Source organism: Ochotona curzoniae, unplaced genomic scaffold, assembly GCF_017591425.1.
Source record: "Ochotona curzoniae isolate NIBS_2020 unplaced genomic scaffold, NIBS_Ocur_1.0 contig_2688, whole genome shotgun sequence".
NCBI classification, from domain to species: domain Eukaryota; kingdom Metazoa; phylum Chordata; class Mammalia; order Lagomorpha; family Ochotonidae; genus Ochotona; species Ochotona curzoniae.
The window spans coordinates 22,370,290-22,387,831 of NW_024465553.1; the positions used below are offsets into that span (position 1 = coordinate 22,370,290).

General features: G+C 46.5%; 1 protein-coding gene across 1 annotated transcript; it reads right to left on the bottom strand.

The window, feature by feature from the left end:
• Window positions 1-607: 607 nt before the first annotated feature.
• Window positions 608-17,290, bottom strand: EIF2S1 (eukaryotic translation initiation factor 2 subunit alpha). The gene is made up of 8 exons (XM_040975421.1): window positions 17,156-17,290; window positions 13,027-13,268; window positions 10,087-10,166; window positions 7,720-7,871; window positions 4,950-5,056; window positions 3,469-3,566; window positions 2,652-2,795; window positions 608-1,152 (listed from the first exon to the last, which is right to left on the bottom strand). Exons 2-8 carry the CDS (start codon window positions 13,265-13,267, stop codon window positions 1,027-1,029), a joined length of 948 nt encoding a protein of 315 aa, XP_040831355.1. The 5' UTR covers window position 13,268; window positions 17,156-17,290; the 3' UTR covers window positions 608-1,026.
• Window positions 17,291-17,542: the final 252 nt, after the last annotated feature.

The window sequence follows — 17,542 nt, forward strand, 5'->3', positions numbered from 1 at the left end:
CTGTGGCTGCCTAAGCAGGACCAGACCAAATTATCTCATGTGCCTTACAAGGCCCAAGCCTCGACCTTCCCATCCCCAATTAACCCAGTCAGTTCTTAAAAACAATAGCAATAGAAAAAGTTGCCCTGTGTTCAAAAACATCACTGGTCTGTTAATAAAATACAGACCTGAGGTAGCATCCAGCCGTTTTTTTTAATGGGGAGGTGGTCCATCAATATTTGTGATACCCCAAAAAGCATTTTGTTTTTAGGAAGGCAGAACATATTTTATATCCTGAGTCACACACTCAAGGTAGAGCCTGGTATGCCAAGGACCTAATATGATATTCTCTAATACAACAGGTTGTCATCAGGTTCAAATAGGTAAAAGGCACACACCCAATGTTACTTCTTTAATTGCCTTGTAGGTTGCTTCCCCCTAAAGGTCAACTTTCACTGCAGTTAAAGGTTATTTTCTACAAACTCTCCTTTTGAAAGGATCTGCCATTATAGCTCCATTGTCCACCTGTCCTTCTATGCTCATGTTTAGACGAAATTGAAGATAACAGAATTAGGGTTCTAGCATTCAGAATGCTCAGCACTGGTGACACGAAGGAAGAACTCTACAGTTAAATATCCCAGAAATTTATTTCACGTTTGCTTGAATACATTTTATATAGAAAGACTGGAATTGTTATTGTTTGTTCTCAATTCCCCCAATAATTACATGGAGGCACTGAGGGACAAAGGGTGCTGATTTGGAGACATCAGAAGTGGAAAGTATAAGCCCAATTTTAGGACGGTTCTCAGCTGAAATGTTTGTCTCTAGTGAAATTAGGCCACTCCTTAAAAATGCTAAATTTGTTGGAGGCACTGTGTGAGAACAGCAGGCATGTAGGAGGGCATTTCATGTTCTGGCATGTTGAAAAATTTAAATACTTGGAAATAAAAAATTCAGCTGTGAAGTTTTCAATACTGGAAAACTTTCAAGTCTTGGGTTCCAGCCAAGAAGGGCTCGTGTGTTCTCGAGCTGGCTGTCTCCACAGAGCTAGTCTTCAGCCTTGGCTTCCATCTCCTCGGCATCATCATCTCCATCGACTTCCGCATTTTCTCTCTCCAACCTCTCCAGTTGTCTTGCCAGTTCAGTTTCATCGGTATCTGTGACCACCTTGGGCTGTAGAAACAGATCCGTAAGTTCAAAGTGAAGTAGAATATAAAAACACAATTTCAATAACACCACTGCCTGGTGTTACATCTATTCACACAAAAAACCTTTGGCCTCTAACTAACTGAGTTGCAGAAACATATCAGATGCCAGTAAATCAAGCACCAGTCCCTTCTATGGGATCTCTCTCTCTCTCTTGCTTGTGCGTGTACACACACACACACACACACACACACACGGTTTCATTCTTGAAGAGGAAAACAAAGAGGATTATACATGTTTCTGATCAAATCTTTTTAAAAAGACTGATAAATCTTTGTGTGAAAAACACATTTACAGAAAGAGAGGAGAAACAGAGACAATCTTCTCCCACTGGGTCACTCGCCAACTGGCTGGACTGAGGCCAGTCTGAAGCTAGGAACCAGAAGCTTCCATGTGTATGCCAAGGGCTCAAGCACTTGGGTCACTTCTGCTGCTTTCCCAGGTCATCAGCAGGGAGCTGGATTGGAAATGAGCTGGCAGGACTTGAACCGGTGCCCATATGTGATGCTAGCACCACAGGCACAGAATTAGCCTACACGGCACCAGCCTAAAGGAAAAAAAAAAAAAAAAAAAAAAAGGGGGGGGGGGGGGGGGGGGAGACGGGACATGACAAATCCAGCATGGTAGCCTAATGGTTAAAAGTCCTCGCCTTGAATGTGCCAGGATGCCATGAGTGGCGGTTCTAATCCTGGCGGCCCTGCTTCTCATCCAGCTCCCTGCTTGTGGCCTGGGAAAGCAGTCAAGGACGGCCCAAAGCCTTGGGACCCTGCACCCGCATGGGAGACCCGAGGTTCACCTCAGCTCTGGCTGTTGTGGCTGCCTGGGGAGTAAATCAATGGATGGAAGATGTTCCTCTCTGTCTCTGCTTCTCTCTGTATGTATGACTTTCCAACAATAAAATAAAATAAATCCCTTAAAAAAAAAAAAGCTTATTTATGAGACTGGTGTTGGTAGTCTAGCAGGTAAATCCTATGCCTTGTGTGATGTGGATGCCAGTTTATGCCCCAGTTGCTCCATTCTGACCCAGATCCCTGCAAATGGCCTGGGAAAAATCAGTGCAAGATGGCTAAAGTGTATGGGCTGCTGGCCACTAGGTGGGAGACCAAGATGAAGCTCCTGGCTGGGGCTTGGCCCAGCCCTGGGTGCTGCACCATCAGATGGAATCTCTCTCTTGCTCACTCCTGTCTCTGTAACTCTGTCTTTCAAATGAATAAAAAGAAATCCCTCCCATCAGCAGGGAGCTGAATTCGAAGCAAGCAGCTGGGACTTGAATGGGCATTGCAATACAGCAGGGATGCAGGGTATTTGTTCTGTGTGGGATAAAGTTGGGAAATCATTTGGTCCGGCTCTACCATAGCAAATGCAGGTGGGACTGAGCGAATGGTATTTCAGAAAGCAAATCATGAAGATGATTTAAATTCTACAAAGACTTTGGAACAAAATAAAAATGGAGTTATTGATCTCACCTCCATCTGAACATTAAACACCCCCCTCTTTTCCTCAATCTTCTCCTTGATCACAGCCATGGCCTGATTCAGCACGGAGAGGCCTTCTGTTCTCTCCAGGGTTGTTGTAGTCATCACATACCGAGGAGGGGCTATTAGATTAATCTAAAGAAGAAATAAAATTCAATTATGAGGATAACTACAAGCACAACAATTAGGATATTTAAAAATTGCTTTATTAATCTGTGGCATTAACAAATTACACCCAAATTCCCAATCCTACAGCCATACAACTTGAGACCATTTGTAAATGTAGCAAAAGTTAACTGATAATGCCATCCCAGTTCAGCAGTGTATCAGTCCACTACTACAGTGAAGATGAAGAACTGGGACTTCGGCATGTCATTAGTGGATAACTAATAACTAGTTATTATAAGCACAATAGATAATTTATCTCCAAGCTAAACCAACAGAAGGGATTGTTCTAAAAATTCAGAATAATAGCCATCCAGTTTATTTTTAGAGTCAGAACAAACTTCACAGAGGTTGTATATGCATAGCCGACAGGCAGGCTAACCTTCGTGAGGTCACGAGCATCTGGAGTACTGCATGCCTTTGCGGCAGTTGGCTTGGTGTCATTGGTGCTTTCGCAAGAGGACTGACACCAGTAACACGAAGAGCTGAGAAAGATTCCCCCAGAAACAGCATCAAGAATCACTAGCTAATTTCAAGGACAATCGCTGTCGTTATGGAATGGGACTACAGGAAGAAAACAAAAAAAGAATCTGACTGGTTTAAGCAGGTATTTTATCAGGGAGGGAGCAAGCTGAGGACTCACTTTGATGGGCATGGTTTCCGTAGAACAATTCAAACCTGCTCGCAGGGCTTCTTTCACAGCATCAATGCCTTCGTAACCATAACAGGCCACTTCAATGTCTAAAAATCACAAAATTCCAGACAGTTAACTAAAAACAAAAGCCCAAGGAAGGAATGCAAATATTGAGAAAATCTTTTACCAACTTTTAAGTTAGAAATCAATCTATTAATTTTTATAATTAAAAAAAATAACTAGAGGGATGGGATGGGCTGCCTCATCCAGTAGAGTTTGCGTATGAGATGTGGTTGGGGACAGAGCTGACCAGCCAACTGCAACCATCAGTGTATGCGATGAGCTGAACCAGACCCCGCACTGGCTGGCACACACGGGAGTCAGGTCTGAGGTCACCTCTGGCAAGATTTCTTTGGGGAACCCCCTGCCCCCAACTGGACCACTGGAATCAAAGCATGGCAAAAAAAAAAAAAAAAAAAAAAAAAAATCACAGGATCTGTGGTCTGACGGTGGAGCGCATTTGTCAGAACTGGGTCCCCTTGGCTGCTGAGGCCTGTGCAGTGGATGGCATGCCCAAATGTCCATGGGGGATACAACAACCAGTTCACTGAGGCGTGTAGAGGACATCTAGTACCATGGAGGGCAGAAGAAATTGGACAGCTCTCTCGGTCAAGCTGTGCCAGTGAGTATCTGGGCAAATTGAGACTCTAAGGTGGACTCTGTCAGCCAATGGACCTTGGACGGATTTCCTCATCCTTGGAGCAATGAAATCAACAGCATCTCAGAACCATCAAAACCACTTAACAACAACAAAAACTACTTAAACAGTGTCCTTAGAACATGCTCCACATCAGGGACCCTGGGGTGACATGGGTGACACTCCCCATTCCTCAACCCGCCCCATCCTAATCAGTGGTCCACATGGGCATGCGTCCTTCTCAACAACATAAAAAATCACCAAAAGAGAAAATGAATCTATTATTTTAAAAAATCTAGAAACACAGTGTATCTTATCCACATGAAAGAGAAACTTAGTTACACTTTCAATTCTGGTTATGCTTGGGCCAAAATTCCTGACTCTCGCCTCTGAAGTTCCTCATTTGTAAAACGGAGATCAGGAGAAGTGTCATGAAGGCTGAGAGAAATAATCGCCACAACTGGTCCAGAAACTGCACAGCCTGTAACTCAGCAATCCTATGTTCAGGAATTGACCTTAAAAACTAGTATAAATGGGCAAGTATGCCTAAGGGTACTGATCTGAAAATGTCTGTCACTGGGACTGGTTTGTTAAAGCTCACAGATTTTCCCAGCTAAGAAAGGAATGAGAAAGATGCCTATATTCTTTCTCATGGAAAGCTATCCACTGCACTCTTAAGCGGGAAAAGGTAGTTGAAGGAAACGCTGCATAGTATGACCCATCTTTGTAAAGATAAACAACTATTTAACAAATTTTCTGTTACATGCAAGTATTTAAAAAAAAAATCATTTACCTGCTCGAATTTTCACAGCTTGCGGAGTCAAGCGCCTATTAATATTATTAATGAGCACTTCCCGCTCATCTTCGTTCAAATCTAAGCTGTCCAAGATAGATGGGTCTCTAAAGATGAAACAAAAGGTCCAGGTTATGACACCAGTAACTGTAAGGTCAAACACTATAGCATGACGAATGCACTCACTAGCACGTATGGGCTTTGCTGTCAGAAAGGTCAGCTTGGTATTTTAACAGGAAATGTCACAAAGACTGTGGTATCAGATTAAGGCAAGTAAAATACTCAGCAAGGTATGACAATCAAAATCATCATCATTAGAAGAAAATTTCAGTGATCTGGTTAACCCAAGAAATTTACAGTCGTCTAACACATCTGATATCCCACTCTGACTAAGGGTTCCCACCCAATCGGCCTGGCAGTGGAAGCTTGGAAAGGGAAGTCAGCCCAGGGTGAGGCTGATCATGGACCACGAGCATTCAGGGAGAAGTGACAGGTAACAATGCCAGGAGAGCAAGCAAGGAAAGATGGAGCAGTTAGAGGAGATTAAGATACTTTTTTTGCTTTTTAATTGGAGAGAAGTGAACGTCGGGGGAGAGAATACAGGGACACCTGTCCACTGCCCACATGGCTGGGCTAAGTCAGGCTGAAGCCAGGAGCTGGAAACTCAAGCCACATTTCCCGTGAAGGGCAGGGGTCCGACCACCTGAGCTACGGCTGTTACTTTCCAGGGAGAGCATGAGCAGCAAGGCAGAATCGGCGCGCTGCTGGGCCCTGGGCACTCTGCTGTGGGATGCGGCTGTCCCAGCAGGGCTTCAACTGCTGAGTTACATGCTCTCCGCTACAGAGCATTTCATAAAAATTCTACTCATTAATATTTTTAAAAAGATTTATTTATTTTTATTGGAAAGTCCGAAATACAGAGAGGAGGAGAGACAGAGAGGAAGATCTGCCGTCTGCTGAATCACTCCCCACACAACTGCAATGGCCAGAGCTGAGCTGATCCAAAGCCAGGAGCCAGGAGCTTCCTGCAGGTCACCCACTCAGGTGCAAGGGTCCCAAGGCTTTGGGATGGGAAGCGGGGCCACTGGTATTAGAACTGGCATAATTTAAGTGGAAAAAGATATAAAGAGAAAAAGAAAGCCAGAAAGCCAGATCCTCTGTCTCCTGGTTCACTCCCTAAGTGGCTGCAATGGCCGGAGCTGATCCAGTCTGAAGCCAGCAGCCAGAAGCCTCTTCCAGGTCTCCCATGTGGGTGCAGAGCCCCAAGGCTTTGGTCCATCCTCTACTGTTTTGCTAGGCCACAAACAGCAGAAAGATAACTGGAGCAGCCGGGAAATGAACTGACGCCCACATGGGATCCTGGAGGATGCAAGGCAAGGATTTAGCCACTAAGGCATCGCGCTAGGTCTTACAGATTATTTTTACACTTGACAATCAATAAAGGAAAAGGCTAAGACCTATGAGAGAGAGAAAGAGAGAGAAATAGAGAGAGAGAGAGAGAGAGAGAGAGAGAATGGATGCAAAGTGATCCCTGAGCAGCTGCTGGGTACAAGTGGTGGGATAGTGGATTTCTGTGTGACAGGAACTTGGGAAATGACAAATGGGGCGGAGAAAAAGTCAGTTTAAAGACGGGAGTTCTGGTGCAATGGCTTGCATTTTCTCTATGAAGTTAAAATAGGCAGTGAGAGGCCTGGTGCAGTAGCCTAGTGGCTAAATCTTCACCTTGCATGTTCAGGGATCCCATATGGGTGCTGGCTTTTGTCCTGGCTGCTCCACTTCCCACTCTGCTCTCTGCTTCTGGCCTGTGAGGGCAGCTGAGGACAGCCCAAAGCCTTGGGCCCCTGCACCCAGAGGGGAAGCTGGGAAGGAGCTCTAGGCTCCTGGCTTCGGCTCAGCTCAGCTCTGGCCACTTGCAGAGTGAACCAGCACATAGAAGATCTTTCTGACTTTCTCTCCTCTCTGTAAATCTGTTTTACTAATAACAGTACACACATCTAAAAAAAAAAAAAAGGCAGTGAGACCATCAGTGAGGGAAGGGGGAGAGCACGCAGCTCTAGGACAGACACTACAGAGCGGCAGGTGGAAATGAGCGTGACAGAGCGACCGTGCTGCAGCTGCTGAGGGCCTGGCCGGGACCGGAGGCACCAACCTGCACGGCTGCTGAGGGCCTGGCCGGGACCGGAGGCACCAACCCGCATGGCTGCTGAGGGCCTGGCCGGGACCGGAGGCACCAATCCGCATGGCTGCTGAGGGCCTGGCCGGGACTGGCAAGGCGGCGGCACCAACCCGCACGGCTGATTTTTCCTAGCACCGCCCAGCAGTTTACAAGAGCAGACAAGGGAGAGATACTGGTCTAAGACTAGATGTAACAGAAGGAAAAGCAAGGCAGAGGTACATCAAGTTGGCAAAAAAGTTTTATATGACAGGTCACAGGGTGCCAGTGCTGGAGAGAGAGAAGCCAGGAGAGAGGAAAATCAAAACAAACCCAGCCATACCAAACCAAACCAAACCAAACCAAACCAAACCAAACCAAACCAAACCAAACCAAACCAAAAAGACTCAGTATGTGGCGCTAGAAGGAAAGCAGGCTGTGATAAATAACAGAACATGAAATAAAGGTTTTGGAGGTAAAGTAAGCTGTAATAACTAGACCCACAGCGAGGAGCCACAAACACTGGCTAGCGGTATGCGCTGAGGCCAAAGCAGCGAGCAACCCAGCAGATGGGTGCGATCTCTTTCAAATGTATGAGCCAAAGGAAGGCGTTCTTACGACACTGCATGTTTAAAGGCGTCGTAGGCACCATAGCCAGGTCTCTTGTACTTGTCATCGAAGACCCACGCGGTTCTCTGGAACAGGCTTTCCAGCTGCTCATCCTTGGTGTATTCTAACACCTCAGCCACGTGCCGAAGAATGCTATACACCTGGAAACACAACGGAGCGCTCAACAATTCCAACACGGGAAATCTATAAAGACCGGGTATTTTACATCTTAGTAGATAGCATAATTACAGTAACTCTAACAAGAGCTCCACAGAATATGTTCGGGCTACCATAATAATGAACCCAAGTTGGTACACTTAAAGAGTACATAATTTAGTCACAAGATCCGGATCAAGTCTTGGTAATGGAACAAATGAACATCTCTGACTCTGGAAAGGGAGACACTAGCAGCCTCCTTACTACAGGCATCACTCAGGTCAAACGTGCTTGAATCCAAACTCTGCGACGAGAGCCCAGTGACATTCTCTTTCATCGTTATCCATGGGCCAGTCTCTTGCTAACCTCCTAAACATAAGGCAGGGTCGATAGGAAACAGAATATTTTAGATGAAATCAAACTGGGAAAGGTACTAACATTGTCTTTTTCATTTAACATTTTCTCCTGACAAGACCTATTTAACAGCCCTTTAAGAACAACAAAATACGAAGTCTCTTACAGCTGTGCTTCTTAAATTTGATGACACCCAGGAGCCTGCATTTCTAATAAGCAGTCAGGTGATGTCATGCTGTTGACTCAGACATCACATTCTGAGTAGTAAGGACCTATTAAAAGGAAATTTTACAGCCGGACACGATGGCGTAATGGTTAAGGTCCTTGCCGTGCATGCGCCGGGATCCCATATGGGCGCCAGTTCTAACCCTGGCAGCTCCACTTCCCATCCAGCTCCCTGCCTGTGGCCTGGGAAAGCAGTCGAGGATGGCCCAAGACTTTGGGACCCTGCACCCACGTGGGAGACCCGAAAAGAAGTTCCTGGCTTCTGGTTTCGGATCGGTGCAGCACCGACCGTTGCAGCCACTTGGGAAGTGAACCATCGGACGGAGGATCTTCCTCTCTGTCTCTCCTCCTCTCTGTACATCTGCCTTTTCAGTAAAATGAATAAAATTAAAAAAAAAAAAAAAAAGGAAATTTTAAAGGCAGTGTTTCCAAATGTGCAAAACACATTGCAGTAACAGTACCAACAAATCTGAAAAAACAACGAAGTTGTGGCTAATGATCTGATGGCTTTTTTTTTTTTTTAAAGATTTATTTTTATTATTTTTTCATTGGAAAGGCGGATATACAGAGAGGAGAGACAGAGAGGAAGATCTTCCGTCCGATGATTCACTCCCCAAGTGAGCGCAACGGGCCGATACTATGCCGATCCGAAGCCAGGAGCCTCTTCCGGGTCTCCCACACGGGTGCAGGTTCCCAAAGCTTTGGGCCATCCTCGACTGCTTTCCCAGGCCACAGGCAGGGAGCTGGAAGGGAAGCGGGGCTGCCGGGATTAGAACCGGCGCCCATATGGGATCCCGGGCGTGCAAGGCGAGGACCTTTAACCACTTGCGCCACCGCGCCGGGCCCGATCTGATGGCTTTTAAACCTTCATCCTCTCCAGCTGGAATTAAGCAAGATTTTAAAAGCCTTCTCCTCACCAAATACCATTTTATTAACATTTTATCTTGAGGGCAGAACATGACTGGAAGAACAAAAGATTTGAGACAAAGGCAAAAATAAAAGCAAAGGACACAGTGCCAAAAGAACTGAGGCTCTAAGGAGTAAGGGGCAATTTAGACAGGATCTCAGAAATAGGACAGAGGAAATATGAATATGAATAAATAAATATGAATAAAGTTTTTGCTGTAGTTTCCCACACATCCACAGCAAAAATGTTAAGAAAAGCAAGAAGAATTCTAACAAACTAGCAAGAAGGAAACTCCTGCTCCGAGGCTGCTGCCTTGCTTTCCCGATTCACAAACATCTTGGAAACCTGCCTGTTCTGAACGGACAACAGCTGGCTGCTCTCAGCCCGACCCCGCCAGGGCTGCGTCGGGCAAGGCGCGATGACACCCCAGTCAAGAATGAACTGACCCAGCTGGAATCACTCGTACTTAGCTAAAACGGCTTCAAAACACTAACTTCCAGTACTGATTCAAGACCAGTACATCTTAAGCAATATTTTGAAATAAAGCATTGTATAGCTGCACTGTTGTGAACTTTAAATGTTTCAATTCTATGTCTAGATAACACACAACTGGAAACAGACTGCAGCTTACAAACAGACACACACTTTTATTTGTTCCACTTCTCTGGCAAGAACAGTAACAAGCAATTATTAAACACAAAGAGTGAACTGATTTGATTCCAAAATCAACTTACAGTTTTAGATTTTGTGAATTTGTCTTCACATTTAATTGCCTCCTCTGGAGAAACTCTTCTTTTAGACAAATCAATATATCCTAGATGAGAAATTTTGAACATAAAATTGTTAGTGTACCCAGAATAAATAAAAGGTGTGACTGGCCCCCTTAGAATTATTCCCAGCCTAAAATCAGCCTCACAAAATGTAAGAACTCTACAAGAAAATGTATTTTTATTATCAAGCAAAGAGTGTGTGTGTATATTTTATTACAAAGTCAGATATACAGAGAGAGGAGAGACAGAGGAGGATCTTCTGTCTGATGATTCACTCCCCAAGTGACCACAATGGCCGGAGCTGAACTGATCTGAAGCCGGGAGCCAGGAGCTCTTGAGGGTCTCCTATGTGGGTGCAAGGTCCCAAGGCTTTGGGCCGTCCTCGACTGCTTTCCCAGGCCACAGGCAGGGAGCTGGATGGGAAGCTGGGCTGCCGGGATGAGAACCGGCGCCCATATGGGAACCCGGGCGTGCAAGGAGAGGCCCTTAACCACTACACCACCGTGCCGGGCCCTAGAAAGGCTTATTTAACTTTGCAACTTCTCCCTCTTTAAGATATGATACTGACATCTAACTAAGTTCCAATGTGTTCAGAGAAGAAAAATGCATGATCCCAATCTTTAAATGTATCCAGAGGCCAGAGTTGTGGCAGAGTCAGTTAAGCTGCCACTTGGGATTCCAACACCCCAAACCAGAGGGCAGGTCTGAGTACCAGCTGTTCTCTTCTGGATCAGTTTTCTCCTTATGTCCTGGGCAGACCCAGTCCTGGCAGTGTGGCCACCTGGTGAGTGAGCCAGCAGCAGACAGAAGCACACGTGTTCCCCCTCTGTCACTCTGCCTTTGAAGTAAATACATTATAACTCTAGCAACACTCATCCTTTTCACCTCTAGTTTAAACAAAGATTCGATTTATTTAAAGTCAGTCATAAGAGATCTTCCATCTGTTAGCCACTCCTCATATGGCTGTGATGGCTGGGCCATGTTCTGCTGCTTCCCTGGGCACCTGGCAGGCAGCTGGCTCAGGGTATTCAGGACTTGAACTACCACTGTGAAATAGGACGCTCTCTTTGCAAGCAGCAGCCTATGACACTGGCCTGTATTCTATTTGCAAATGTATTTTTCTACCCATTTTATTTTCAAGTAACTATTCTTTTTATGGACAAAACTGCTGGGTCTTGGTCTTTAATAAAAAACTTATTAACTAATTCATTTCAAAGCAGAAGGCGATAAGCGATGACCTCCCTAAAAGAGAGGGGAAGGCCCAGGACTGAGTGCTGTGTGCATGTCGGAGGCTCACAGGCTGCCCCCAGCGTGCTCAGTGGGAAGCTGGAGTCAAGTGGAGCCTAGACTTGTGCTGAGGCTTCGCACATGTGGCACGTGGGTATCCCAGCAGGGCTGAAACCATTAAGCCTGACACACCGGTCTTGGCTTTTCTTTTTTTTTTTTTTTTAAAAAGATTTATTTATTTTCATTGCAAAGTCAGATATACAGAGAGAAGGAGAGACAGAAAGAAGGGTCTTCCGTCTGATGATTTACTCCCCAAGCGTTCGCAATGGCCAGAGCTGAGCTGATCTGAAGCCAGGAGCTTCCTCCAGGTCTCCCACGCAGGTGCAGGGTCCCAAGGATTTGGGCTGTCCTTGACTACTTTCCCAGGCCACAAACAGGGAGCTGGATGTGAAGTGGAGCCACCAGGACTAGTGCCCTTAAGGGATGCTGGCACTTTCAGCAAGAGAATCAGCAAACTGAGCCATCCTACCGCTCCATTTTGCCCAGGCTGACAGCTGGCAAATTATTAGACTACTTGAAAACTCACACTGTTCCTTGAATTTATGAACCTTCACAGCACTGCCCTAAAAGAACCTAACATAGTGTTTTTCTTGTGTTATATTGTAGAGGGGGAAAAAAAAGAAGGAATCCTATCTTTTCAGGTATAATCAGGAAAAAAATGGAAAGGCATACTAGTTAGGCTCTTTTAGGGCAGTGCTGTGAAAGTTCATAAATTCAAGGAACTGTGTGTTTTCAAGTAGTCTAATAATTTTGGTAGCTATAAACAAGTCACGCTGAAATATTTATTACCACCAACATGCAACCTCCAGAAGAACATAAAGCATCCTCTAAGATTGTAATCAGAAAAAAAAAATTAAAATGTCAGGTGTATAAAATGATAACCCGCACAATTGAGGAAGTATCAGTAAATTCTGAAGGCTGAAAAGATTTCAGAAAGACAAGGGCTGCCAAGGTCACGGCCACGCAGTCTTTCAAGCATGATGGTAATTACTTACCTGAAACTAACACCAAATAAATTACAGTGAGGCGGCTGAAACCAAAACTGACTTCACGGTAGTGCAGGCTGTGTTTAGAAAAGAACGTGCCCGTAAAGGTGATTTCCCTGGGGTCCCCACCAAAGCGCCGTGTGAGCCAACACGGGGCACCTGGCAATGCTCACTGGAACCTCGGCACCAGAGGAAAATGCAAAACTGCATTCCAGGTCTGTGTACATGCAAGCCGCTTTCTTCAAAGCTTACAAAATATCTCTAAAACCCTTTACCCAGTCTGCATGCTCAACTAAGTACGAACTCAGCTTTAAATAAGCAGAGGTAACCAATACATGCAGGCCCACCAACACAAGTGAATGAACCTTTCATTGAATTTCCTGTCTTTCCTGAATCTGGTTAACACGAGCGAATTACCCAGACCCCTGTAAAAGCTAGGAAGACAAGTCACGTCATCTGACCCAAGGAACTGGCTCTTGGGTTGTACTAACTAAACTATTACTAACTCAGATGTGATGTCTTAACTGGAATCTCTCTCTAAAAACTTTGTACATTGAAGAATCTAAGTAGAAAGATTTTTTTCAACATGTAACTTTTGGAATGTGTATTTTGCACTTTTTTCTTCACTTACCTTTCTCTTTGTCCACTCTAATGACAACCACGCATTCATTCCTGCCGATTCGGATGAGTTTGTTTATGGAGCGAATCCGCCTTCTGGATAATTCACTAAGAAGAATCATGCCTTCAATATTGTTGTACTCCAGCAAGCTCACGTAAGCCCCCATTTCAGCAATGGATCTTACGTTCACCATCACTACATCTTCCACCTCTGGAAATTTATGTTGATAAAATCTACAACTTAGACCTGGCATTCTGCAATTGAAACAAAAGGAATCAAATCAATGTCCAGCTAAGGTCGAAATAAAGAAACAGCTGCAAATTGACCACACTTTGCAATGTAATAATACAATGATAGTCATTTCAAAAATTTTAAATGGCACCAGAAAGAATGGATGTTCAGGAATCCAGTTTTAATTTTTGTTTTGCTCTACATTTTTAAAGGGTTGGGCAATTCCTTGACACCAGTTTCAGACAAATCGTAAAAGATAATGACCATCTATTAAGGTACTCTGAGGCTGAGGGATTAAAGGAATACCTCAAGAGTAAAACAGTTTTAATACCACCACTTTAAGGAGGACCAAATGGTGGGACGCATCACTACCCTTCTACGTGGAGCCACAAACCAAAGCCGGTCTTGTCCCGAGTCGGCTGAGCCGGCACATGCTACCCACCACACAGAACAAGGCACCTTCTAAACTTCTTTCCATCTTAATGATGCACTTTAAGCCTAGTGGAATATACGTTCCTCTCCAGCTCCTACTCCAGTTTTCTTCCCTTGCTGAGCAGGCATGCCCAGTCTGGACAGCAGCTTTAGAAATTTACATTACGATAAAGTCTGAACCTCCAGGCAATAAATATATTTAAAATCTCCCCCTTTCATCCACCTCTATTTTTAGCACCAACCCTATCATGACCCACATGCCTGAAATAATACCATGTGAAGAAGCGTATTTTCAAAAGGAACTAATCAGATTAATAATGCGTAATTTTTTTCTTTTAAAAAAGGTTTACTAATGGGCTGGTGAAACAGCCTAGTGGTTAAATCCTCATCTTGCATGCACCAGGATCCCATACGGGTACTGGTTTGTGTCCTGGTTGCTCCACTTCCCTTCCAGCTCCCTGCTTGTGCCTGCCAGAGCAGCAGAGGATGGTCCAAAGGCTTGCGACCCTGCACCCGCGCGGGAGACCTGGAAGAAGCTCCTGATTGCAGATGGGCTCAGTTCTGGCCGTTGTGGACACGTGGAGAGTCACCCAGTGGGTGAAAGATCTTTCTGACTCTCCTTCTCTCTGTAAATCTTTCTAATAAAAATCTAAAAATCTTAAAAAAAAAAAAAAAGGGGGGGGGAGGCTTATTTATCTGAGAAGCAGAATGACAGAGCCGGCGAGCATGGCAGCACGTACTCCCATGTGCTGCTTTGCTCCCCAAATGGCTGCAATATTTGGGTCCGGGCTAGGTCAGAGCTAGCAGACAGGGACTTCAGGGCTTGCACCATCATCTGCCACATTAGCAGGCAGGCCGACTGAAGTGGAGCAGCCAGGGCTAGAACGAGCACTCTGATATGGATGCTGAAGCCCCTGCATCTTGTGACCCGGGAGGCAGATCCTTCACATGCAGCTCACTCAGCAGTGCTGATCCCCATGGCCTGCTCAGCGGGAGCATGCAGGCTCACACAGCCTCCCGTCACCCAGAGTCCCCTGACTTGGTCACTGCCCATCTCCTCCTACTGGAGCACAGGCTAAGAAACTTCTTCCACATACTGATAACAAGCAGTGAAGACTCAGGATTTGAACCCAGAAGTCTGTTTCCGGAGTGTATTCCTACCAATCACATTGTATTTTTAAGATTATTGATAAATACATAGAAACATCTTACGTAAACCACAAGAGCTACCAACATACGCAGTACTGGAGCATGCCACAGATCAAAGAAAATCACTGTGAACAAACTGTCCTATTTAACAGTGAGTGGCACACCAATGGCAGGGCAGTGCTTCCCTGCCGCCCAAAAGGAAGGATTCAGCACAAACAGCGAAGGCCAGTGAATGGGCAGGAATTACCCATCCACAAATAGCTGAGCTGGCCACCTCACCTTCCTGCAGGGCTCTGGGGAAGAGACAACTGGGGACCACTCTATTCAACAGCTTTCTGCAAAGCACCGGGATCTCAGAGTGAGGAAGCTCCCACTGGACTTCGAGGTAAGGGAGAACAGTTTCCCGGATGAAAGCCAGCTCCCCTAGGAATGGCAAGGACTTAACTCTGAGCCATCAGCTGCTGCACAGCAGGGTACGCAGGGGCAGGGACAGGCCTGAGAGCGGAGGCAAGCCTCAGCCCTAGGCTGTCTGACTTGGGACACGGCCATCCCAAGTGGCTTCCTCCACCCGACTAAAGAACAAACACAGCAGTGCAAAGAAACTTCTGGGGGAAGATTCGAATATTACTTTAGGGGGTACAAATGGTTTTGCAACACACAGGTAAACAGTGGAACACCACCATCAACGAAGTAGTCGATAAGCACAGAAAGAAGGTGGGATCACAAGGCAGCTCCATTTAGCTTGACAGGGCTTGAACACACCGTGCTGAAAATGAAGGTTCATCTTCCAAGTGTGTTTTTGTAGTCACAGAAATCACAGTAGGTAGTTTATTCGCACAAATGCTTAGCACAGACCCCAACAGGAGCTGAACCCAAGCCTTCCCCCACAATCCCATAGTCTCAATGACAGATCACTACAATACTGCCATGTATTCTAATGCAAAAACAAAGCCACCTTTCAAAATAGATGTACCAAGCTTCACACTAATTTCAAAGAACCCACGCTGAACGTTTACCATAGAATTTTTTAAAACTTTCACTTAACACGCAGAAGATGGGTTATCATCCGTCCCCTGCCCCAAGGGTCTCCCAGGTGGGAAGCAGTGACCCCACTGCCATGCCCTGCAGCCTTCCAGGGTGGCCTTCAGCAGGAAGTCTGAATGCAGGCACTCGGAAACGAGGTGACTACACAGTGGCACCCTAAATCCTGATGCCAAGTGCTGACTGGCGTTTTTTTTCTTGAACCAGCGCCCAGCTGAGGTCCCCCGGCGGTACCAGGGAGTCCATACTCGCTCCTGATGGGAAGCGTGTCACCTAATGGGAAGAGCTTCTGGGACCCCAACAAGCGCCCTGCGGAAATGCTCTCAGTGTGCTGGCTCTGGGGCCAGGAGTGCCAACCGCTTTCAGTTTGTAGGTTCGAGAAGCACCACCAACTCTACCGACCTGTCTCTATCGGCCAGTCATACACTCCTGACGGTCAGTACCTGCCCCATGACAGCGAATGAACAGAATCAAAGTATGCTGATCAAAGATTCAAAGTTTTCTTTTTCCCCTTAACTAAAACAACTCATGGGGGGTGGGGAATCGGGAACCAAAGTCTCCCTGCTATACTACTTCCCCTGTGTCACTTGCTGAATACAAATTTCAAGTTTCAGGGAGGGGGAAAAAAAAAAACCTGGACGAATTTGTATTTAACCTTCAAGAATTCCCTTAATTTTTTGTGATGCTTAACTTGTAAAACCACAACCCTAAGACCCACCACGACCCACACTACCACAGCCATAGGCTCCTCGAGAAAACGACTTAAAGTAGGAGTCATTCCCCAGAGAGGTCCCCTACTCGGGCGAAAAGATCGATTCAGGCTGCGCTTTGGAAAATGAGTGATCTACGAACCCAGCTGTTTTTTTTTTTCTTTTTTAAACACCTATGCCTATGGTTCCTTAGACAAGAGATTTCATTTGCACAATCAGAAGAGAAACTTTTGGCAGAAAGTATTCTCAGCGCTAATTAAAGGCGTGGGGCGAGGTGGGGAGAGGAGTGATGAAGCAGGGCCGGAAAGCAGGCGCTCGGCGGCCGGGAGCGGGGGTGCCCCGAGGCCGCCCCAGCCCGAGGGAGCCCCGAGGCCGCCCCACTGCAGCGCCGTCCGGGGGCCGTGCGAGTCCCGCGGCCCCGCTCCCTTCACGCATGGACGACACATGGACCCGACCCCGGCCCGGCCGGTGCCCACGCTTCCCGCGCAGGCACGGGAAGACGGAACCGGGCGCTTTCGGCCCGCGGGCTACAACCCCCCAGCGAAGGTCTCGAGGAAACCGCGTTCGCGATGAGCGACCTGGAGGAAGCGTGTGAATCCCACCCTAGGGTCCCGCGTCGCGCTTTCCAAGCCGAGAGGTCACACACTCGACACAGCCGCCCCAGCCGCCGGACCTTCAGCGTGCGCTTCGCTCCGCTCTACCGCGCATGCGCAGCCCCACCTCGCAGCGCGCAGGCGCCGACACACCCGCGGCCCTCTTCCCCACCGACCATAGAGTGGGAGGGGGGGTCCTCCGAGAGCCACGATTCATAGGAGGCCCTGGAGAATACGTTTTATCCAGAAACTTCAGCTTTTAAGAAATCACTTTCACGACTCGGGGGGAAAAGGTGGGCTCCTCACTCCCTTTCCTTGAAGTGGGAATTCCTTCTCCAAGTTTGAGTCAACCAGGAGATGGCGCTGTGACCC

Excerpts from the sequence above, each read along its gene's own strand:
- EIF2S1 (XM_040975421.1), bottom strand. The coding sequence starts at position 13,267 with ATGCCAGGTCTAAGTTGTAGATTTTATCAACATAAATTTCCAGAGGTG. Across the intron at positions 10,167-13,026 it reads TAGAGTGGACAAAGAGAAAG|GATATATTGATTTGTCTAAA; the intron begins GTAAGTGAAGAA and ends TTTCTCATCTAG. Across the intron at positions 1,153-2,651 it reads TGTTTAATGTTCAGATGGAG|CCCAAGGTGGTCACAGATAC; the intron begins GTGAGATCAATA and ends CTGTTTCTACAG.